We start from the raw sequence: 24,752 nt of genomic DNA, 5'->3' as shown, positions 1-24,752 counted from the left end.
TGACCATAGGTGAAAAATTCTAAATGAAATATTAGCAAACTGATATAAACAAAATCTTAGCTAAGATTCAGCAGTCTTACTTGACAACTATTTTATGCACACACACATAGATCTGCAGGCTCAAGTAAATAAGTAATTAGGTTAATGTCATAATTTCAGGGTAAAAGAGGCACAAGTCTAAATTTAAAGAAGCAAAAACAGGGGCGCCTGGGTGGCGCAGTCGGTTAAGCATCCGACTTCAGCCAGGTCACGATCTCGCGGTCCGTGAGTTCGAGCCCCGCGTCAGGCTCTGGGCTGATGGCTCGGAGCCTGAAGCCTGTTTCCGATTCTGTGTCTCCCTCTCTCTCTGCCCCTCCCCCGTTCATGCTCTGTCTCTCTCTGTCCCCAAAAAAATAAATAAAAAACGTTGAAAAAAAAATTAAAAAAAAAATAAAGAAGCAAAAACATTGTAGTCTTAACTTTGAATTGAAAATATCAGTATGAACCATGATTTTTCTTTCTAAAAATATATACCTCCTATCTGCGTCCACTGATAAGGCCTAGAAGTCATGATAATCCAGAAGTAATGACCACCCCCATAGTGCCCAGATTGTGTTTTTTACATACTATTTCCCACTAAAAGAAGCAAGTGCTCCTTGGAGAAAGGACTGGGGTAGGAAATGTATAAGATAAGTCAGATAGAGACATCTTGTGTCAGAAAGCAAGAAAGGTATTAGAGGCTAGTGAGTGGTATTAAAAGACACAGGACCCAACATGAAGGGGCTCTCACAAGTCAAAGATGAAGCAATTTAAGCATTAAAAAACCAATAATAACAAAGGATTGAAATAAATATAAATATTAAACAATAATGAGGGAAAGTTCTTTATTTCAGCTAATAATTACAGAGGAATGAATGATAAAATTAGCATGTCACCATTTTGTAACCTCTTATAAACCAATAAATCTAGGTGATGATCATCAACAGTTGCTAAAACCATCAGGTGAAAAGCTAAAAGGGAGCTTTCTAATAGACAATTCAGGCTGATACACTGATCCCACTGATCAATCTTAATATTGTCAAGAGAGGCAACCCAATGTCAAGTGCCTCCTCATGTGGTGTTCTAGGAAATATTCTTGCAAAAAAAAAAAAATAAATAAATTGAACCTTGAACAATTCTCCAGATCTCACTACCATGAAATACCCATTTGTAGGAAATACAGAGAATAGAGAAACATGGTTTATACTACCAAGAGGTTAGAAAATACTACAAGATAAAAGACTCAGTTTCTTCAACAAATAAAAGCCATGAAAAAAATAGGGAGAAGAAAGTGATCAAGAACAAGAGACTTAAGAGACATTTCAATCAAATATAATGCATAGGCAAAGTCTGGATCTTCACTTGCTCAAAGGAATTGTTAAAAGACATTTTGAAATAATTTGGGAAAATTCTACATGGACTGTTATTAGCTATACTAAGGAATTATTACTTTTGTTAGGTGTGAAAATGGTATTGTGGTCAGGTTTAAAAAGTCCTCTAAATGGGTGATGGGTATTAAGAACGGCTCTTGTGATAAGCGCTAGGTGTTATATGTAAGTGATGAATCACTAAATTCTACTCCTGAAACAAATATTACACTATATGCTAACTAGCTAGAATTTAAATAAGAATTTGAAAAAAATAAAAATAAAAAGTACTTTGTTATCTGGGATTTACCACAAAATACTCTAGCCAAAAGAAATATATATATTTTGTATATATTTGTAGTTATAAAATAATAAAATAACATAAATTATTTTAGAATTATAAATTAATAATATTTGTTTTTAACAAATGTTTTATAAATAGCTATAAGTTTATAATTTCTATATATAATTTATAATAATAAAGGAATACATGAAACAAGATTTGCAAAAGTCTGGTTAATTGTTGAAACTGGATTATGGGTACATAGAGATTCATTATACTGTTCTCTGAACTTTTGTTTAAGTTTGAAATTTAAATAATAAAAGTTTTAAAAAAGAAAGCCATGAGTTCATATTAAGGTTTCCAATTTAAAGTCAACTTTGGCTAAGTCCTTTTAATATTTTGTTCCAAAATTATAGCTGAGAACTTCCCTATTCTGGGGAAAGATTCAGACATCTAAGTCCAGGAGGCACAGAGAACACCCTTCAAAATCAATAAAAACAGGTCAACACCATAACATTTCCTAGTGAAGCTGGCAAAATACAAAGATAAAGAAAGAATTCTGAAAGCAGTTAGGGATAAACGGGCCTTAACCTACAAGGGTAGACACATAAGGGTAGTAGCAGACCTGTCTACTGAAACTTGGCAGGTCAGAAAGGAGTGGCAGGAAATTTTCAATGTGATGAATAGGAAAAATATGCAGCCAAGAATCCTTTACCCAGCAAGCCTGCCATTCAGAATAGAAGGAGAGATAAAGGTTTTCCCAAACAAACAAAAACTGAAGGAATTCATCACCACTAAACCAGCCCTGCAGGAGATCCTAAGGGGGACTTTGTGAGTGGGAAGCAGCAAAGGCTAGAAAGGACCAGAGACATCACCACAAGCATGAAACTTACAGATAACACAATGACATTAAATCCATATCTTTCAATGATCACTCTGAATATAAATGGACTAAATGCTCCAATCAAAAGACATAGGGTTTAAAACTAGGTTTTAAACCAAAGACTGTAACAAGAGATGAAGAAAGGGTCATAATTAACAGGTCAATCCATTAAGAAGAGCTAACAGTTGTAAATGTTTATGTCCCCAATGTGAGGAAACCCAAATATATAAATCGATTAATCACAAACATGAGCAAACTTATTGATAATAATACTGTACTTGTAGGTGACTTTAATACTCAGCTTACAACAATGAAAAGATCATCTAGGCAGAAAATCAATAAGGAAACAATGGCTTTGAATGATACACTGGACCAGACAGACCTAGAAGATATATTCAGAACTTTTTATCCAAAAGCAGCAGAATACACATTCTTCTCGAGTGCACCTGGAACATTCTCCAAAATAGATCACATACTGGGTCACAAAACAGCCCTCAACAAATATAAAAGGATTGAGATCATACCATGCATATTTTCAGATCACAATGCTATGAAAACTTGAAATCAACCACAAGAAAAAATTTGGAAAGCCTCCAAATACATGGAGGTTAAATAACATACTACTAAAGAATGAATGGGTCAACCAGGAAATTAAAGAAGAAATTTAAAAATATATGGAAGCAAATGGAAATGAAAACACAACAGTCCAAACCCTTTGGGATACAGCAAATGCAGTCCTATGAAGAAAATACATTGCACTCCAGGCCTATCTCAAGAAGCAAGAAAGATCCCAAACACAGTACCTAACCTCATACCTAAAGGAACCAAAAACACTGCAGCAAAGAAAGCCCAAAACCAGCAGAAGAAGAAAAATAATAAAGATTAAAGCAGAAATAAACAATACAGAATCTCAAGAAACAGCAGAACAGATCAATGAATCTAAGAGCTGGATTTTTGAAAGGATAAACAAAATTGATAAACCCCTAGCTAGGCTTTTCAAAAAGAAGAGAGAACCCAAATAGATACAATCACAAATGAAAGAGGAGAGATCAAAACAAACACCACAGAAATACCAACAATTAATAGAGAATACTATGAAAAATTATATGCCAACAAACCAGAAAACCTGGAAGAAATGGACAAATTCCTAGACACCCACCCACTACCAAAACTCAAACGGGAAGAAACAGAAAATTGAACAGACCCATAACCAGCGAAGAAATGGAATCGGTTATCAAAAATCTCCCAACAAATAAGAGTCCTGGGTCAGATGGCTTCCTAGGGAAATTCTACCAGACATTTAAAGCAAACTTAATACTGATTCTTCTCAAACTGTTCCAAAAATAGAAAGAGAAGGAAAGCTTCTGGACTCATTCTACGAAGCTAGCATTACCTTGATTTCCAGACCAGACAAAGACCCACTAAAAAGGAAAATTACAGGCTAATATCCCTGATGAACATGGATGAAAAAATTCTCAACAAGATACTAGCAAACCAAATTCAATAGTATATTAAAAGAATTATTCACCATTATCAAGTGGGATTCATTCCTGGGCTGCAGGGCTGTTTCAATATTCACAAATCAATTAATGTGATACATAACATTAATAGAAGAAAGGATAAGAACCATATGATCCTGTCAATAGAAACAGAAAAAGCATGTGACAACATACAGCATCCTTTCTTAATAAAAACCCTCAAGAAAGTCGGGGTAGAAGAAACATACTTATCATCATAAAAGCCATATATAAAAGGCCCACAGCTAATATCCTCAATGGGGAAATACTGAGAGCTTTCTTACAGGACAGGGATGTCCACTCTCACCACTGTAGTTTAACATAGTGTTAGAAGTCCTAGCGTCAGCAATCAGACAACAAAATGAAATAAAAGGCATCCAAATTGGCAAAGAAGTCAAACTTTCACTTTTTGCAGATGACATGATACTCTTCATGGAAAACCCAAAAGACTCCACCAAAACATTGCTAGAACTGATACATGAATTCAGCAAAGTTGTAGGATATAAAATCAATGTACAGAAATTGGTTGCATTTCTATACATCAATAATGAAGCAACAGAAAGAGTTATCAAGGAATCGATCCCATTTACAACTGCACCAAGAACCATAACATATGTGGGAATAAACCTAAGCAAAGAGATAAAAGATCTGTATGCTGAAAACTATAGACAACTTAGTGAAGAAACTGAAGAAGACACAAAGAAATGGAAAAACATTCCATGCTCATGGATTAGAAGAACAAATATTGTTAAAATGTCAATACACCCCAAAGCAACGTACACACTCAATGCAATCCCATTTGAATAGCACCAGAATTCTTCAGAGAGTTAGAACAAACAATCCTAAAATTTGTATGGAACCACAAAAGATCCCGAATAGCCAATGTAATGTTGAAAAAGAAAACCAAAGCTGGAAGCATCACAATCCTGGACTTTAGCCTGTGCTACAAAGATGATATGGTATTGGCACAAAAACAGACTTATAGACCAATGGAATAGAATAGAGAACCCAGAAAGGGAGCCACAAATGTATGGCCAACTAATCTTCAACAAAGCAGGAAAGAATATCCAATGGAAAAAAGACATCTTTAGCAAATGGTGCTGGGAGAACCAGACACCAACACACAGAAGAATAAAACTGGACCACTGCATGAAAGACCTAAATATGAGACAGGAAACCATCAAAATCCCAGAGGAGAAAACAGCCAACAACCTCTTTGACCTTGGCCGCAGAAACTTCTTACAGGATATGTCTCCGAAGGTAAGGGAAATAAAACCAAAAATGAACTATTGGGACCGCATCAAGATAAAAATCTTACAACAAAGGAAACAATCAGTAAAACTAAAAGGCAACTAACAGAATGGGACAAGATATCTGCAAATGACATATCAGATAAAGGGTTAGTATCCAAAATCTATAAAAAACTGACCAAGGTCAACACCCAAAAAACAAATAATCCAGTGAAGAAATGGGCAGAAGACATGAATAGACACTTCCAAAGAAGACATACAGATGGCTAAAAGACATATGAAAAGATGCTCAACATTGCTCATCATCAGGGAAGTACAAATCAAAACCACATTGAGATACCACCTCATACTGGTCAGAGTAGCTAAAATTAACAACTCAGGAAACAACAGATGTTGGTGAAGATGTGGAGAAAGGGGAACCCTGTTGCACTGTTGGTGGGAATGCAAACTGGTGCAGTCACCCTGGAAAACAGTGTGGAGGTTCCTCAAAAAATTAAAAATAGAATTACCCTATGACCCAGCAATAGCACTACTAGGAATTTATCCAAAGGATACAGGAGTGCTGATTTGTAGGGGCACATGTACCCCAATGTTTACAGCAGTGCTATCAACAATAGCTAAATTATGGAAAGAGTCCAAATGTCCATCAACTGATGAATGGATAAAGATGATGTGGTTTATATATACAATGGAATACTACTTGGCAATGAAAAAGAATGAAATCTTGCCATATGCAACAATGTGGATGGAACTGGAGGGTATTATGCCAAGTGAAATAAGTTAGTGAGAAAAAGACAGATACCATATGTTTTCACTAATATGTGTAATTTGAGAAACTTAACAGAAGTCCATAGGGGAAGAGAAGGGAAGGGAAGGAAAAATAAGTTACAAACAGAGAGGGAGGCAAACCATAAAAGACTCTTAAATATAGAGAACAAACTGAGGGATTGGGGCGGGGGGGGGGGGTGCTGTGCAGGGAAAATGGAAGATGGGCATTGAGGAGGGCACTTATTGGGATGAGCACTGGGTGTTATATGTTAGTAATGAATCATGGGAATCTATTCCCAAAGCCAAGACTACACTCTATATACTGTATGTTAGCTAACTTGACAATGAATGATTTAAAAAATAAATAAAAAATAAAAATAAAGAGAAAAATTAAAAAAAATTATTTTTCAATGTAAGGTTTTCAGCCCTTTCTCTTCTGTTGTTCAGAATATCTCCTTACCAAGTATTTTAATTAGACTTCCTAACTTTTCAGTAGTACAAATGGATGTATGCTCTCTTAGATCTTGGATCTTGTAATTACGCTTACCTATACCCTTTTTCTTTTTTTCCTCCATTACTTTTATAATCTCTTTGCCCATCATTCTGTAGTCATTTGTTGACAAGCACAATTTCAATGAATGGGAAAAGATTCAAATTATAGAGTTCAGTTCAGTAAATACTTACCAGGCATCAGTTTTTGTTTGTTGTTGTTGTTGTTGTTTTTAATAGGCAATGTGCTAAATGCTGAGGATACCAAAACAAAGAAGACATAGTGTCCACTCTTCAGGAACTCAGAATCTAGTATAGATTTCTCAGTTGGGGTTCTGTAGATGCCAGTAGGGGTTCTGAGAAGTTACTAGAAGTTCCAGAGAAGAAAGGGGAAACTTTTTAATTTTTTTGAATTCTCCATGCAATGCCAGTACTTGCAGTAATGAATAGTGATTAAGCAGCCCTGTTAGTAATTTTGCTGAAGGTTGTTCACCTATATGGCAGTCTCTGCATGACTATGTCCATTTGGTTCAGTTCACTCTGTTTTTGATCTGAGATATAGGATGCCGTTGATAGTCCTGAGTGCTGAATTGTATTGAGAGAGGAATGATAGGTTGATGGCAGCAGCTTCTCCCTCTTGAGCCATATCTCCTTATCTTCCCCCAGCCTTCCCTTACACATAGCTAAAGAAAGCTAAAAGGAAACACACTTTCCTGATATGATAAAAAATCAAGGAGTAAATTCTAAGGAAAGACTTTGTGGGGTGCCTGGATGGTTTAGTCAGTTGAGTGTCCGACTTCAGCTGAGGTCATGATCTCACGGTTCATGGGTTTGAACCCCGCGTCAGGCTCTGTGCTGACAGCTCAGAGCCTGGAGCCTGCTTTGGGTTCTGTGTCTCCCTCTCTCTCTGCCCCTCCCCTGCTCACACTATGTCTCTCTCAGTCTCAAAAAAAAGTAACCATTAAAAAAAAATTTGTTTTAAATCTAAGGAAACACTTTGTAAGTGCTATAAATCAGATGCCTCCCTGTTGCTTTGTAATTTTGTGAATATTGTAAAACAAGGAGCTTGTAGATTAAAAGTGAGTTATAAAGATTTCATTTCCTTTTGTGATATCTTTGTTTAGTTGGCTTGTTTTACACTTTATTAGCACCTGTTTTATAAACATGACATAAGTCCCATGTGGTGATTTTAAAGATGAAGTGGGAGATAGAAGAGAATTCTAGGTCTAGGTAATTCTGATAACATGAGTACTGAAGAATCATAATTTATAAATATAGCAATGGCTCCAGCAAAATTGAAAAGACACTTAACCACAAATCACAGTGAAGGAGCAAATAATTTAAAATGGCCTTGGGAATCCCAGAGTAAAACATTAAAAAAAAAAAAAGTAAAAAAGTAAAAAAAAAAACAAAAAACAAACAAACAAAAAAACGAAAAAAAGTCACCTTCAGTAAAAAGGTCCAGAAAGCAAGTTAAGTAGCAGAACTTCTGACTAAAAACGGAAAAAGGTCCACAGTTGATAAGAACCTTGCAATTCTAGAGTAAATTGCTGGGATAAGACATGAGAATTTGATGAATTGATGTAATTGGTGACATGTCACATAATGTTGAAGAGATTTTTTGGTATAAAAAACCAAAAAGCAACTTCCAGAATGATGGATTAACAGATTTCAACATATGATATCACTTGTAAGATACATAAATTGTGGTGAAATTCAAGAGAATGTTTCTGGTATAAAATGCTACCCTAAACAAGCAAAGGCCCAGATACCTTTACAGTTTTGTCTTCATATTGAAAACAAAAGGTACTTCTTGAAGGAAGTGCACTGGCATCTGCACTGAAGGTGTCCCACTGATTTGAACATTGCACCCTAAGAGGGTTCATTCTTACAAAAACAGAAAACCTGGTGTATTCAAAATACACTGCTTTCTTCCCAGAGGAGTGTGGGTATCAGAAAGTTTTCAAGCTGAAATGAAAAAACATTTGGGATGATGTAACAGAAATGGCTAAACTTATCAAGGTCTAGTTCACTAAAGAATGTTTAAGAAACTGAAAACCTGGAAAAAGACAACATGAATCTCCTGCCACAATGCATAAAATCTTATGGCTTAGGAGATCATTTGTTCGGAGGAAGCCAGCAGCCATGTCATGAGAATACTTAAAGCACTCTGTAAAAGGCCCATGCGGTGGTAAGGAACTGAGTCCTCCTGGCAATAGAAGGCATTAGCTTGCGAGGTGTGTGAGTGAGCCACCTTAGAAATTCATTCTCCATCACTAGTTGTGCCTCCAGGTGACAGCAGCCTCCGGCAACATCTTGACTGCAACCGTAAGAGACTGAGCCAGAACCAGCAAGCTGAGCTGCTCTTGAATTTCTGACCTACAGAGATTGTGCAAGACAATGTTTATTGTTTTAAGTGTTGAGGTAATTTGTTACAAAGTAAGAGAAACACATTTTGGTTCTTAATGTTTGGTTCTCAAACAGATGTTTGAGCTGAAAAGTGAACTGCAGTAATACTTTGAAGAAAACAATAGGTTAGGTTTTGCCAAATGCTTTGAAGATCAAGAATGGCTTCTTCAATTTCTTTCATAAGCGTTCTACAGTTTTCAGTGTACAGATTTTTCACCTCTTTGGTTAGATTTATTCCTAGGTATTTTAAGGTATTTGGTTCAATTGTAAATGGGATCAATTCCTTAATTTCTCTTTCTGTTGCTCCATTGTTGGTGTATAGGAATGCAACCGATTTCTGTCATTGATTTTATATCCTGCAACTTTGCTGAATTCATGAATCAGTTCTAGCAGTTTTTTTTTGTGGAATCTTTTGGGTTTTCCACATAGAGTATCATGTCACCTGCAAAGAGTGAAAGTTTGACCTCCCCCTAGCTGATTTGGATGCCTTTTATTTCTTTGTGTTTTCTGACTGGTGAGGCTAAGACTGCCAATACTATGTTGAATAACAGTGGTGAGAGTGGACATCCGTATCTTGTTGCTAACCTTAGGGGGAAAGATTTCAGTTTTTCCCCATTGAGGATGATATTAGTTTTGGGTCTTTCATATATGGCTCTTATGATCTCGAGGTATGATCCTTCTATCCCTACTTTCTTGAGAGTTTTTATCAATAAAGGATGCTGCATTTTGTCAAATGCTTTCTCTGCATCTATTGAGAGGATCATGTGGTTCTTGTCCTTTCTTTGAAAAAGACACAAAAAAATGGAAACATATTCCATGCTCTTGGATAGGAAGAACAAATATTGTTAAAATGTCAATACTACCCAAGGCAATCTACACATTCAATGCAATACCTATCAAAATAACACCAGCATTCTTCGCAGAGCTAGAACAAATAATCTTAAAATTTGTATGGAACCAGAAAATTTGTATGCAACCCAAATAGCCAAAGCAATCTTGAAAAAGAAAACCAAAGCAGGAGGCATCACAATCCCAGACTTCAAGCTGTATTACAAAGCTGTAATCATCAAGACAGCATGGTACTGGCACACACACACACTCAGATCAATGGAAGAGAATAGAGAACCCAGAAATGGACCCACAAACGTATGGCCAACTAATCTTTGACAAAGCAGGAAAGAATATCCAGTGGAATAAAAACAGTCTCTTCAGCAAGTGGTGCTGGGAAAACTGGACAGTGACATGCAGAAGAAGGAACCTGGACCACTTTCTTACACCATACACAAAAATAAACTCAAAATGGATGACCTAAACGTAAGACCTAAATGTAACATCAAAATCCTCAAGGAGAAAGCACGCAAAAACCTCTTTGATCTTGGCCGCAGCAACTTCTTACTCAACACGTCTCCAGAGGCAAGGGAAACAGAAGCAAAAATGAACTACTGGGACCTCATCAAAATAAAAAGCTCCTGCACAGCAAAGGAAACAATCAGTAAAACTAAAAGGCAACTAACAGAATGGGAGAAGATATATGCAAATGACATATCAGATAAAGGGTTAGTATCCAAAATCTATAAAGAACTTATCAAACTCAACACCCAAAAAACAAATAATCCAGTGAAGAAATGGGCAAAAGACATGAATAGACACTTCTCCAAAGAAGACATCCAAATGGCCAACCAACACATGAAAAAATGCTCCACATGGCTCATCATCAGGGAAATACAAATCAAAACCACAATGAGATACCATCTCACACCTGTCAGAAAGGCTAATATTAACACTCAGGCAACAACAGATGTTGGCGAGGATGTGGAGAAAGAGGATCTCTTTTCACTGCTGGTGGGAATGCAAACTGGTGCAGCCACTCTGGAAAAGAGTACGGAGGTTCCTCCTTTAATTTTTCCTTAAAAAATTAAAAATAGAACTACCCTATGATCCACCAATTGCACTACTAGGTATTTATCCAAGGGATACAGGTAAGGTGTTTCGAAGGGACACATGCATCCCAATGTTTATAGCAGCAGTATCAACAATAGCCAAAGTATGGAAAGAGCCGAAATGTCCATTGGTAGATGAATGGATAAAGAAGATGTGGTATATATATATATATATATATACACACACACACACACACACACACACACACACACACAATGGAGTATTACTCAGCAATCAAAAAGAATGAAATCTTGCCATTTGCAACTACTTGGATGGAACTGGAGGGTATTACGCAAAGTGAAATTAGTCAGAGAAAGAACAATATCATATGACTTCACTCATATGAGGGCTTTAATATACAAAACAGATGAACACAAGAGAAGGGAAGCAAAAATAATATAAAAACAGGGAGGGGGACAGAACATAAGAGACTCTTAAATTTGAAGAACAAACAGAGGCTTCCTGGAGGGGTTGTAGGAGGGGGCATGGGCTAAATGGGTAAGGGGCATGAAGGAATCTACTCCTGAAACCATTGTGGCACCACATGCTAACTAACTTGGATGTAAATTAAAAAAAAAAAAAAAAAAAAAAGAATGGTTGCAGAAACTAGCCTACTAATTTTTTTCATTGCATGAACTAGTTAAATTAATTGAATATATTCAAGAGCCTGGAGAAAATATCTTGATTTTAAGTGACAAGATTTTGGTTTTAAATGGAAATTGAATCTTTGAAAAAAATCACATGGCAAAAAGAAATCTTGAAATTTCCACTGCTGCTTGCACTTAGGAAGTTTTTTTAATGTTTATTTTTGAGAAAGAGAGAGAGCCCAAGCACAGGGAAGCACAGAAAGGGGGACAAAGGATCTGGAGAGGGCTCTGTGCTGCCAGCAGAGAGCCCAATGAGGGCTTGAATTCGTGAACCCTGAGATCGTGACCTGAGCTGAAGTGGGACGTTGGACGCTTAACTGACAGAGCCACCAGGTGCCCCTAGAAATTGAATCTTTGGAAAAATCACATGGCAAAAAGAAATATTTAAGTTTCGACTGCTGTTTGCACTTAGGAAATAACAACTCTCAAGTTGAGACCAAACCACCTTAAGGAACTATAGAACAAAACTAAACAGTATTTTCCCTCCACTTCAACACAAGTTTATGACTGAATGAGGGCTCCTTTCTCTGAACCTTCTTCTGAGGCTGAGCACCTGATTTTGAAAGGGGAAGAATTTTGTGAATTAATGATTATAAACATAAGATGAAATTCACTGACTTGCCTTTCTGTAAGTTCTGAATTTCTGTAAAAGAAAAGCATCCTACCATTCATAGGAAAGTAATAAATATTTTACTGTACTTTTCTACTTCTTACTTGTGTGAGCAAGCTTTATCTTATCTAATGAGCATTAAGAACAAAGACAAAGGTCATCCTATTTTATTAAAAAAAAATTTTTTTTAATGTTTATTTATTTTTGAGACAGAGAGAGACAGAGCATGAGCAGAGGAGGGGCAGAGAGAGAGGGAGACACAGAATCTGAAACAGGCTCCAGGCTCTGAGCTGTCAGCACAGAGCCCAACGCGGAGCTCGAACTCACGAACTGTGAGATCATGACCTGAGCCGAAGTCAGACGCTTAACCGACTGAGCCACCCAGGCGCCCCAGGTCATCCTACTTCAGTTGAAAATGAAATCCCTGTATTCTGGTTTTAAGACCAACTCAGAATTGATGGTATATACAGGAAAAGTCAAGAAAAGATTTCATACTAAATAGGTAAATTTCATTATTTTTTCATTTCAAAAATAACAGTTTTACCCAAAAAGGGGCCTATATAAAGAGTTTAACAGTCACTAAAATCAGTTTGCAACCTTTACTAAATTAAAGGAAAAATGGAAGTCTCCTCAATTTGTATCAGAATTGATATCCTTTGCAACTAAAAGAAAATTACACAGAATAGGTTGGACAAAGTAAATAGATTCAGAGAAAAACATCCTTCTCTACTCAAAATAACAGATTTGCACGCACAACAATGTAGACCACTGAACTATACACTTAAAAATGAATAATATGGTAAAGTTTGTTATATGTATTTTACCAGAGTTTAAAAAAAGAGTATTGACAATTAATATTGGATCATTATGTCTACAACTTGCCGATCATGTGAGAGATATGCATATATATACATACACATACATACATACCCACACATACACACACACACACACACACACACACACACACTTTATAACATTTTTATACAGGGGTTTCTGAGACATGAAAATTATTTTAAGAGTTCTCCAGGGTAAAAAAGATAGAAAATGTCTGGTCTGCTGGATGGGAAAAGAAACTTTTCTAAGCAGGAAGTATTTGACAACAACCAAAGAGAAGCAAGGCAACGACGCTGGTCCGATTAAGCAGAGGGATGGTGTGCAACACAGGAGGGGAATAAAACTGATCAGGTAGAGAACCTAGTCAATGGGGAGATTTTACTGTACACTTGTTGCTCAAGGAAATGGGGAGCTATCTGGGGGTCCTGCGGATGGCTATGGCACGAGTAAACTCTTTTAGTAAGGTGAGTATATCATTACATGCAGTACAGATGGAAAAGTTAAACATGAAAGCGCTTATTTTGAGGCCAAAGAGATGCTCAGGATGTGAGGGGATATTGTAGTTCCCTGTTGTTATTGCTGGACTTTCGAATTCTTGTAGATTATATCGAGGTAGAAACACTGAATGCAAATGTTAAACGAAGCAAAGCAAAATAGAGCAGGGCATTTATGAAAAACTCTCCTCTGTATGATGTACACAATTTAAAGTACATTTACCAAATCGGAATAAAAAATACATTTATCAAATTTCCTTTATATGTAGGACTGTTAGGGGCTTTTTCAAGAAGGTTATACATTACTGTAGAAAACATATTATAATTCCTACCTAGTATTTCCATAGTGAAGTTTGCAAAGTTCTTTCCGAATCAAAATAGTGCTCTGAAGTAGGTACCAATCTCCACCCTTTCAAAGAGGCAGGCAGTCGACTGTGTCCTATACCAAAGTAAGGTCTCCAAAGATTCGGGTGTAAAAGACACCAACCAAATTTAACAAAAAGGAGGTCACTAGCTTTCTTTGTTAATTTCACCAGAAGCTGAAATTAGATATCAAGGCTTAAAGAAAGAGGGGCCTGTAGTATTGATGGCGTACAGCCTGTCGGTGCTCAAAACGTACTTGACAAAAAACAAAAAACGTACTTGACAAATCGAATAAACTATTTGGTGCAAAAGATAGAAATAACGGTTTGGCTTTTTATCACATAAAAATGTTTTTAAAGAAAAAACATTTTAAAAGGAAAGTACACATACGCATCTTTTCTTCCTTTAACTAGTGAAACCACAGCACAAAAGGACGGACTAGTCAGCACAAAAGGATGGACCAGTCGAGCTCACATCGTGCATATTTCAAAGGGTCCAGAAAAAAAAAAAAAGGGCTCAAAAAAACACAGGAAGCCCTCGCACTGGGTTTCGACGCGACCAGATCCACCTCGGGCCAGAGCGCGGCTGAAAACTCCTCACATCTGTGGGGTGACGAACGAGGAGGCCATTTTGCAGCCTGAGAAGCAAGGGCTCACGGCGAGTCCACAGCCACCTCTAACCTCCGGACCCCCGGGAGAGGGAGCGGATCACCAACGCCAACCGTCTCCCAGGGCAACACCGAGGCGGCACTTCCGGCAAGGTCTGGATTCAAAGGACGCCACCATTATACGTCATTTCCTCTGCTCCTCAGTAGGAAAGTGGACCTGACTGCCGTGAGCTAGTGGTTGAGGTTAGATAGTATTGCGGCTCCTTCAGCGCTGAAAGCTGTTTTGGAAAGGTGACAGCGGCGCGGGTTCCGCCGGTGACTGGCGTTTTTGTAAACCCGTTCGAGTTTCTTGTTCCCCCGCTACGTCCCCACGTTGTGCTGGTACGGTGGCCGAGGAGGCTGGTGTACGACGGAAGTAGTGGACGGGTGGGTGTGCGCGGCGGGGCCAGAGGTGCACGTGGCGTGGGCGAGTTGAGGTAGGGAGCGGGAGGAGCGGAGAATGGCTGGACGCGGAACCCAGGTGCGGGAGGGAGGGATGAGTGAAGGGATTGCGGCGTGAACACCTTGCTGCTCGCTGGGGGCGGAGGTGCTAAGCGTGGGCGACGAGGCTGGTGAGTGGTCGGTCCGCGCGCGTAAGGCTATGGGGAGGTAACATTCCTCACCCTTCGGGTTGTCACTGGCGGCTTGGCGGTGGGTGAGGTGGCAAGGTTGCTATTCTTATTATTGTCCGCCTCTATGGTCTGACCGTGGCTCAGAGGGGCTAGAGGGGTTACTTGGTGTACCCTGAGGCCACAGTGACCAAAAGGTACGCACTGTTTTTCTCACCAGGTATAGAAAGCATGTCTTTTCGAGGCGGAGGTCGTGGAGGCTTTAATCGAGGTGGGGGCTTCAATCGCGGCGGCAGCAACAACCACTTCCGAGGTGGAGGCGGTAATTTCAGAGGTGGTGGTGGCGGCAGAGGAGGATTTGGACGAGGAGGTGGCCGCGGAGGCTTTAACAAAGGCCAAGACCAAGGACCTCCGGAACACGTAGTTTGTATGTCGGTTTCAAAGCTTACCCTACTTGGGGGCGGAAGTTGTGGGTTTAATTTTGGGAATGACGTGCTGAAAGATAGCTCTAGCAGCTCTCATACGGAAGTTACTGCTTGTTTGGGGAGTGGGGTGTGGAAGTGCTGTAAAGTGAGTTATAATAGTGCTGTAGAATGTTAAGGGGGGATCAAGAGCAAAAGAGCACTTATAATGTATCATGGAGGTGGAACTGGAGCTTGAGCTGAAAAGTTATTAAATAGGTAATATTAAATAGGTAATATTGTGTGCTTACTCCTATTTTCCCCATTTTACAGATAAGAAAACTGATTAAGAGTTAAGTTTGTCTGCTAGAGTCGTGGTAATAAGTGATCAGTAAGTGATATGTTTGAGAGACAAAGCCAAGTTTTCTGACTCCAAAGCCCGTGCTCTCAATTACTATTCATAAATAAGAGGAGTGAGAAAAAAATTGCTCGGAAGGGAGACTATGGGGGGGGGGGTGAGCAAGATAAAGGACCTAATAAGAGTAATTTTGGAGTAATTATCAATGAGGTGGGATGGAAGTTATGGAAAGTGAGAAAGAGATTTGACAGTAGAAGCCTACATCAAAGAGGAGAAAGGATGAAGAGTGTCTAATATAAAGATGAGGTTGGATCAGTGTACAAAATGGTTTGTAGAGGGTAATGGCTAGAGTCACAGGTCCTAGCACACAAGCTATTGCAACAGTCCATGCATGATTAACTGTGACCATGGTGGAAGTGAGGAAAAAAAAAAAAAGGAACAGTTTGATGGGAGAGATTTCAATGGAAACATTCAATAGAACTTGGCTAGTACTGGGAATAAAAGATTCCAGGTTTTAAGCTTGGGTGATAGGGATGAAGAGTTGGTTTTGCAGGATGTGATGAGTGTTTTAGTTTGGGGTGACAGTCAGTTAGAAATAAAGGTAGTTCTTTTGAGATTCCACACTTCCTTGAAAAAGAGTGAAGCATCATTGGTGAAGAGGTGGTAGTGAGAAGTTATAAAAGGGGAGGGAAAAAAAAGAACAAAGACTAATTTACAGTTAGGGACTGGGGAGAAGAAAAGAGACAGCAGAATGTAAGTATAGTGGTTAGTAATGATAGTTATTATAGTAAAACACCTGTTTGGGGTTATTTGGTCTTACTGTACTAAGTACTTGACGTTTATCATTGTACTTATTCCTCACAGTACGATATATTAGATGTTGGTACTGTTATTAGCCCCTTACTAAAGACGAGGACACTGACGCAGAGATGTGAGAGCCTTACCCCAGGCCACAAAGCTAATATGTTGTGCAGTTTGGGCTTTTTTTTTTTTTTTCCTTGCCTCAGAGGAGAACAGGTAAAGTGAAATCCCAGGTACCCAAAAGAAAGCTTCCAGATAATGTTGGGTCAATATAATTTGAGACTGTTTTATATTTTAACATTTTTTTGTCCTATTTCAGTATTAGGAGAGTTCCTGCATCCCTGTGAAGATGACATAGTTTGTAAATGTACTACAGACGAAAATAAGGTGCCTTATTTCAATGCTCCAGTTTATTTAGAGAACAAAGAACAAATTGGTAAAGTGGATGAAATATTTGGACAACTTAGAGATTTTGTATCCTTTTTAATTAGAAGGCCCAATGATCTTTTTGAAGGGTTACCATTTGCTTTTTCTGGAGCTAAGTATTGGTTTAATTAAACTTCTTCATTAAATTGGACAGAGTATTGCTAAGATTGGACCATAAAGGAGAATCAAGGGAAGAGAATGTATCTCCATATATTAAAAAGAAAGGCTCTATAAGAGTGACTTCCTTTTTGGAAGGTTTTAGAAATGATTGTCATTTGGATAAGTGCTACAGGATTAAGGTACTTTGCCTTGATTATGATGATGCCACTGGAATAGTGTGTAATTAGAAGTTTTAGAAACAAAAACTTCATTTCCTTTTGGAAACTCATTTCTTTGCCTACATATTGCCATATATTCTAAACTTGTTATTAAAATTACATAATGAATTCAGAAGGTTACCTTCTTTGATCTTAATTGTTCCTTAATATTACTAATAGTATTTTTCTGTTAAATTGTCAGAAAATATGAAGGCATCTTCCTTTAAAAAACTGCAGAAGGTGAGTCAAGCTTATAACTAGGATCGTTGGTTTTATAAGTGAATGACCTTCCTTAGGACAGTGCTACGTAGAGCCCTTGAGACTCCCCCAGTATATCGTAAATTGAGGTGTTCTGTATTTTAGATGTTGAACTTACTGATCTTAGGAGTAATTTATTTAAGGGGCGCCTGGGCAGCTCAGTGAGTTAAATGTCTGACTCTTGATTTTGGCTCAGGTCACGGTCTCAGGTGCGTGAGTTCTGAGCCCTGCATCGGGCTCTGTGCTGATGCCGCAGATCCTACTTGGAGTTCTCTCTTTACTTCTCTCTGTGTCCCTGCTCCTGCTCTCTCGCACGTGTGCTCTCTCAAAATAAATAAGCTTAAAAAAATGTAATTAATACAGGCTTTCAGAAATTATTCTTATATTAGCAAATTCTATAACTGCTGGCGTACATTTGTTAGTTTATGTAAAACTCTTTTATTGGACATCTTATAGGACCAGACATTCTAAGTTAAAACATTAAATTATGAAACATTAGAAGTCAGATATTAAATGATTTCACAAATAATTTCAATAACATTATGATACATGCTGTGAAGGAGAAATACATATTACTATGCAAATGCTAGCATTGGGACCAAATTTAGTATATTGGCTTTCTGAGGAAGTGAGCTAAAAGCTGAGACCTGCAAGTTGACTAGGGGTGATTCCCAAACCTAGTTGCACATTAGAGTATGTGGGGGAGCTTTTAAGGTCAAGGTCACGTATTTCTTGGTTAGGGACCAGGATTCAACTGTAAAAAGGAAAGCTCCTGGACAGTTTTGATGTAGTTAAGATAATTTTGATGTAGTTTGGAACCACTGCTAGTCAAAGAGGAGGAGAAAGCACATTACAAGTAGAGAAAACAGTAAGTGCAAGTCTCTAAGACAGTAAGCCAATTTAAGGATCTGAAAAAGGCAGAAGTATAGCTTGGGCATAGAACATTTATGAGCGACTAGAGGTAAGCAGTGGCTGGATTACTTAATGCCTTCAGGTTATGGGAAAGAGTTTAGACATTAGGTTTAGTTTTGTTTTTAAATATTAGGATGAATATGATTAAGTTTATACTTAAAAAGACCACTGGCAAAATAAAAGAGTACCCTGGAAAGTGGTTAGTACTGTATGTGAAGGGGCCAAGTCGGAGACTGCTGCATTAGTCCCAGAAGAGGTAACATTTTGGATTAGGGTAGTAGTGACAGTAGAAATGGAGAAGAGTGAATGGATTTATGAGAGATAGAGGAAGTAGCCATCCATAGATCTTGGTAATTGATCAGTTGAAGTTAAAAAATGTCACCACCCTGGAACACCTGGGGGTCTCAGTCATTTGAGCATCCAACTCTTGATGTTGGCTCAGGTCATGATCCCAGAGTTGTGGGATCAAGCCCCGCATTGGGGTCTGTGCTGAGAATGGAGCCTGCTTTGGATTCTTTCCCTCTCTGCCCCACCCTAGTGCACACGTAAATAATTAAAAAAAAATATCCCCACCTTTCAGATGTGTGATTTCAACATCTCTGTGGACAGTGTCACCACAGTACCAAAATAGGAAACACTGGAGAAAAAGGGAATAGGGGGAAGATGATAAATTTGGTTTTAGACATAATGAGTTTGAAGCACTTGTGAGATATTCACACAGGAGCTCGAAGGAAGAGTCTGGACTAGAGACGGAATTGGAAAGTTGTCATTGTAGACGGTATATGATACAGTCTGGGAAGAAAGAATGAGAAAAAGAGCTTTGGGGTACCTCCTAAATTTATATGTCTCTTGGAGACCGAGAAGTCACACTAGTAAACACAGAGGACGCAAATCAGGAGAATTTCATAAAAGAGGTTATCAACCAAAGTCAGGAGAACAGTGTTTCCAATGGGAAGTGCTCAACTGTGGCAAAGTGTTGTTTCCAAGTGTTCTTTGGATTTAGCAACAGGGAGGTCAAAAGGTTATGGCACCAGTGGAGTGGGCCCAGAACCCTGATACGAACAGGAGATGAGATGGGGACAGTGTTCTGTTGCTAGCATAGGGCTGCTACTGGCTGTAGAAACCTGACAAGTATCCCCGGGGAAATGAACTGATTCAGGTGGGCCTGACAGCCCAGCTTCTCATTTGGTGACCTGAAAAAAAGAATTTGCTTGTGATAGCCATTTAAATTTGATCCCCATGCCTGCCTTTTCTCACAGTATTATTTGAAGATTTAGTACTTAGTATTTTTTATCATCAGATGCTAAATTGGTACATTCTACCTCTCCCCATTTCTAGATCCACTGTTATGGTTCGGGCCCTCCTTATCCAGCCTATGTTATAATAATCTCTAGACTAGTGCCACCCAATTGAATTTTCTGTAGTGATGAAAACTCGTGCCTAGTACAACAGCCACTAACCATTTGTAGCTATCATACACCTGAAATGTGGCTAATGTAACTCAGGAACTGAATTTTTAGTTGTTAATTAATTTAAATAGCCACATGTGGCTAGTGGCTGCCATATCAGGCAGTGCAGAGCTAGGTACTATTTTTAATGAATGGGCTCTGAAGGAAAGAAGAATGATAAGGTGGTCTAAAGAGGGATTCAGACATCTTGTTATAAGTAATACATTTATCATTTTGAAATTCCTTATGCATGTTTTATGTAAAATTGAGATACACCCCATTATGTTTCATTACTGTGCAAAATAACCTCTTTAATTCCAAATAATGGATGGGTTTAGTTTATGCATATTCTCTATTACTTTGTATGTTCAGCAAGTAGTTACTGATTTGATCCTTTATTAAAGTCTTAAAATAGCGAGTGTGCCTGGGCTTTATTTTGAATTTTAATGTTAAGGTTTTAAAAGGTTTCATTTTTCTTAGGGCAAGTCTGTAGAGTGAAAATGTAGTTAATTTTTGGAAGACATCTGTTTCTAAAGAGAAATGAGATTGAATTGGTCTAGGTTTTTATTTCTATACATGTAATGCTTATTGTGTGCAAAGTTGAAGTGCTTTTATACATTACTCTTTTGATCTTCACCAAGACTGTGGGGTAGGCACTTGATTCTCTTCATTTGACAGGTCAGAAAACTAAGGCACAAAGAAGTTAAGTCTTTGCCCACGGCCAAACAGTAGTTAATAGAGTTGGGATTTCAACCCAGGTTGTTTTGAGTCGTGTGTAGTTCTTAATGACTGTACTGTACTCCTTTCCAAATCATCACATTAATCGTTTCTGTTACACTTCCAGTTTTATATAGACCCATATAAACTGCTACCACTGCAGAGGTTTTTACCTCGGCCTCCCGGTGAGAAGGGACCTCCAAGAGGTGGTGGCAGGGGAGGTCGAGGAGGAGGAAGAGGCGGAGGTGGCAGAGGTGGCAGAGGTGGTAAGTTACTTGTGAGGGAAATTTCTAATGCGATTTCACAGCTGCAGCCAGTTCACATAGTACACTTTAATTTTGTATATAGGGAAACCTCCCTTATGTTTATTTTTTTAGAAAAACTAGTTTCAAATCTTGGCAGGTTGCCATAGGAATAATGCTTAGTTTCAATGACTTACTTTTCAAAAACCTAATAAAGTATAATTTTGAGAGATTTTATCTCTGTGGGGTTATTTGCGTTTTGTTGAACATTTTATAAAGTATAAGATTATCTTGACTGAATTTTAGTTTTTTAATTAATATCACTGGGTGTTGAATTTATGCTGAGAGCTTGTCGTATTCTTTTCACACGGATGTATGTTCCTGTAATATTCAGCAGAGCCTTGTAGGCTAGGTGATAGCCTTATTTTGGATGAGGAAATGAGAGGCTAACAAAAGTTAACTTGCCCTAATTGAGCCGTTGGCAGTCCCAGAAATAAAACCCCTATCTTCTGATGTTATGTCAAAGACTTAACCAATAAATTCATTGCTTGGATTTCAGCATTTTGATATAGGTATGTCCCAAAACTTTTGTAACATTCATCATTATGAGGGTTAGATGATGAACAGGGCTGGAGATAAGTTGGGGTGCAGCACTGAGTAGGACTAGATCTGGGAGTAGTGGTGTGGTGGGTGGGTGACAGGATGATGGCAAAGTAGGCTTTAGGAAGGGAGCTGCAAATTAGTTGGACATCTTCTGTTACTGAATCAGAAAGTAGAGAGAATTCTGTTTTCACCTTTGCCTTTCTTAATTTAATTATTTCACTCTAAACGTCCTTTTTTTTCGGTCCAGATAGCTAGGAGGTTATCTCTTTAAGAAATCTGAAAATACGTCTTTCTTAAATATTTTTGAGAATCTAATAAGCTCCCCTTTATTCCCATTCTATATTCAATCTCATATGTAACATTGAAAAAACTGACCCGTCTGTCTTAAAACTTCTATATTTTTATACCATTATTTTAGAAATGTTGGTTTTTCCCCTTCTTACGATTCATCATTCCTTACAAAGTTAGCAACCAAAAGAAGTAAAAATGGAGACTCAAACAGGAGGCCAAATATGTGTTGGATACTTCAAAAGTTTAAATTTTCTATTCAACATGTGAGCATCAGTGCTGCTCCATATGCAGCTGAATTAACTTTAAATATTGTATTTATTATAGTATCCCCAGAGTGAAACCATTCCTGTCTGCTACCTTTTGTTCTTAGGATAAAAAGCCTTCGTTCAATCAAAAAAGTAATTAATGTGAGCAAAAGTTGAGGTATTCCTACATTTAACAGCAGGGCTAAATAGGACTTTAAAGAAACCAGCTTTTGTAATTCATTAAAACAGAATACTTGCTTAGAAAGTTGTAATCTAGGGTGTTAGGCTGATGGGAGTAGGATAGGGTACAGTAATTTAAAATTTCCTCTGTTTTTAGGTGGTTTCAGAGGAGGAAGAGGAGGTGGAGGTTTCAGAGGAGGAAGAGGAGGTGGAGGTTTCAGAGGTGAGTGTGAAGAAAAGTCTTTGAATCTCTGAATTTCTGAAATTGATATTATCTCCCCTTTAAAGTTTCTGTTCAGTTTTATTTGTTTCCCCAGTATATAGAACACTATGGTGTTCTTGGCTGTAGCCTATTATATAGCTTTATTTTATGTTACTTTCTTGCTTTTCCCTTTGAAGGGTAAATAAAATGTAATATGAATGATAGTTAAATTTGGTAAATCGGTTGGCTAAACAGTATAAGAACTAATGCTGAATTGAAACTTGACATTTGGAATATAGTCCTATTAAAATTCATTTTTCTGTAGACTTCATACTTTCATTTTCTGTTAACCAGGAAGAGGACATTAAGTGTAACATTAACAGAGAAACTTCCTGCATGATCTACTTCTATGGATCAGAAACTTGTTTCCTGAGCAAGTTTTGAAGAACTGGTCCTCTTACGACAGTGGAACTGAAATGTCAACGCCATGCAAAAATGAGTGCAGCAGAATAACCAGTTTTGCTCTAAAAGAGTATGAGCAAGTATTTTCATGTTTTGTACAATGCTTGGAACTCTGGGTGCTTAATAAATGGACAGTTTTCATTTGAAGCATACTTGGAATTTTTAAAATAAAGTGTTTTATTTCTTTAAGTTATATAGACCTGTGTTTATTAAACCAGAGCTAATTTTGAAGTTAAAAGGAACAAGTAAGCTTAGACCCAGTGGATTTCAGATAGAAAAATGATTTGTTTACATATATAACTGATCTTTAAAAATTTTTTTTAACATTTATTTATTTTTGAGAGGCAGAGAGAAACCGAGCACACGTGGGGGAGGGGCAGAGAGAGAAGGAGACCCAGAATCCGAAGCAGGCTCCAGGCTCTGAGCTGTCAGCACAGAGCCTGATGTGGGGCTCGAACTCACAAACCATGAGATCATGACCTGAGCTGAAGTTGGACACTTAACTGACTGAGCCACTCAGGTGCCCTGTATATAGCTAATCTTTAAAACAGTAGGTGAGTAGAACAATACTTTAACATTATTTATAATTAACACCTCTTTTCAAAATCTTTGCCTTTTGTATATGAGAACATAAGCACCCTTTATTGCATTTCACTTTTGTACATAAGTGATACATAAGAGTATTCTAAGCCTCATCCCAGTATAGCTTCTCTGCATCAGTCATGAAGCATGAAAAAGTAGTTTGTACTTACCACACTCAAACTATAAAGCTTTTATCTACAGCAGATAAATTTGGAATTGTTTTTTCTTCAGTTCTTACAAATGAAATTTAAATGGATGCCAAAACTAGGTATAATCCCTTATAGAAAAGAAAATGAATATGAACCTATGAACCAAAGAAAGATCAATTTGTTTTATTCTGCATACTGAATGCAAAAAACAAGCAACCCAAAGCCAACCCTTAAAACCCAATAACCCAGAGTTTTTTTTTTTAAAAAGGAGAATTCCTCTTATGTGTTAATTGCTTTAGGGTCATTTGAAAATATTTTGATCTTGGAATACTGACGAGATTCACTCAGAGTATGGATAACTCTTTGGAGCATTAGTTTACATTTATAAAAATTGAGTACGGGTACCTGTAAGATCTGGGACAGATCAACCTGCCCTTCATTTTCTACATAGCTGGGAGAATTAAGACAAAGGATTATGTTGGGTCCTTTCCTGCTGTGCCATTCCAAGTTATAAAATTAAATTCAGTGGGTAAATATAGCCCTCTAGTGGTTCTATTATATGCTTACACTGTTAACTTTGGTGCATCTAGCATTTCTCTGAAGTTACTGATTTAAAAGAAATATTGCAAAGAATCAAATTTTAGTAATATTACATGACAGAAAGAGTATGGGGAGGGGGGAAGTGGTAGGAATGGTTTATTCTAACAATTTTCATGCTAGATTATAACCCATTTCTGTAACCTACTTTTTGGGTTGTTAACAAGAGTCCAAAATATTAGAATTGCCCTGTATTTCTTAAGATGAATGACTGAATCCAGATACTTTGCTGATATATTCTGTGACTTTTATTATTAGATAATTACTTGTGCATACCAAAGCATAGGGTAAATTAAGTGAGGTGGATTGTAAAATAAACTATATCAATGCTATGAAATATAAGCTATTAATAGGTTAGACTTAGGTTTATTGACCTGGAATTTATGATCTGGCTTTAGGGGAAAATATGTTACAGAATGATTTTATATATGCATATCTACCCCTTTTTGCTTAAAAGAAAAAAAAAGTGG

The 24,752-nt window shown here is 37.7% G+C and overlaps 2 protein-coding genes across 6 annotated transcripts in view; one reads left to right on the top strand and one right to left on the bottom strand.

Annotated features, from left to right (window-relative positions):
* Positions 1-14,336, bottom strand: part of CFI (complement factor I) — an 87,199-nt gene extending 72,863 nt beyond the window's left edge. Inside the window, exon 1 of the mRNA XM_058721667.1 lies at positions 13,846-14,336. The gene's annotated coding sequence lies outside the window, so the exon portion shown is untranslated. The remainder of the gene's footprint in view (positions 1-13,845) is intronic.
* Positions 14,337-14,666: 330 nt separating this feature from the next.
* GAR1 (GAR1 ribonucleoprotein) lies at positions 14,667-23,147 on the top strand. Of its 5 annotated transcripts, none has more exons than XM_058721682.1 (7): positions 14,667-14,864; positions 15,312-15,518; positions 16,971-17,125; positions 17,575-17,634; positions 20,857-20,995; positions 22,448-22,513; positions 22,847-23,147. In XM_058721682.1, exons 2-7 carry the CDS (start codon positions 15,323-15,325, stop codon positions 22,858-22,860), a joined length of 630 nt encoding a protein of 209 aa, XP_058577665.1. In that variant the 5' UTR covers positions 14,667-14,864; positions 15,312-15,322; the 3' UTR covers positions 22,861-23,147. The 5 variants fall into 5 exon arrangements, with proteins under 5 accessions (XP_058577665.1, XP_058577663.1, XP_058577664.1 ...); XM_058721680.1 differs by having other exon boundaries at positions 14,667-14,909; XM_058721681.1 differs by having other exon boundaries at positions 14,667-14,959.
* Positions 23,148-24,752: the final 1,605 nt, after the last annotated feature.

The sequence above is a fragment of the Neofelis nebulosa genome, chromosome 3 (genome assembly GCF_028018385.1).
Source record: "Neofelis nebulosa isolate mNeoNeb1 chromosome 3, mNeoNeb1.pri, whole genome shotgun sequence".
Lineage (NCBI taxonomy): Eukaryota > Metazoa > Chordata > Mammalia > Carnivora > Felidae > Neofelis > Neofelis nebulosa.
This window is presented reverse-complemented; position numbering and strand designations above follow the sequence as displayed.

Bases quoted from the DNA above. Each gene is read 5' to 3' on its own strand.
- GAR1 (XM_058721682.1), top strand. From the start codon at position 15,323: ATGTCTTTTCGAGGCGGAGGTCGTGGAGGCTTTAATCGAGGTGGGGGC. The intron at 15,519-16,970 runs GTATGTCGGTTT...GTCCTATTTCAG, and splicing joins ACCTCCGGAACACGTAGTTT to TATTAGGAGAGTTCCTGCAT. The intron at 17,126-17,574 runs GTATCCTTTTTA...TATTACTAATAG, and splicing joins TTGGACAACTTAGAGATTTT to TATTTTTCTGTTAAATTGTC.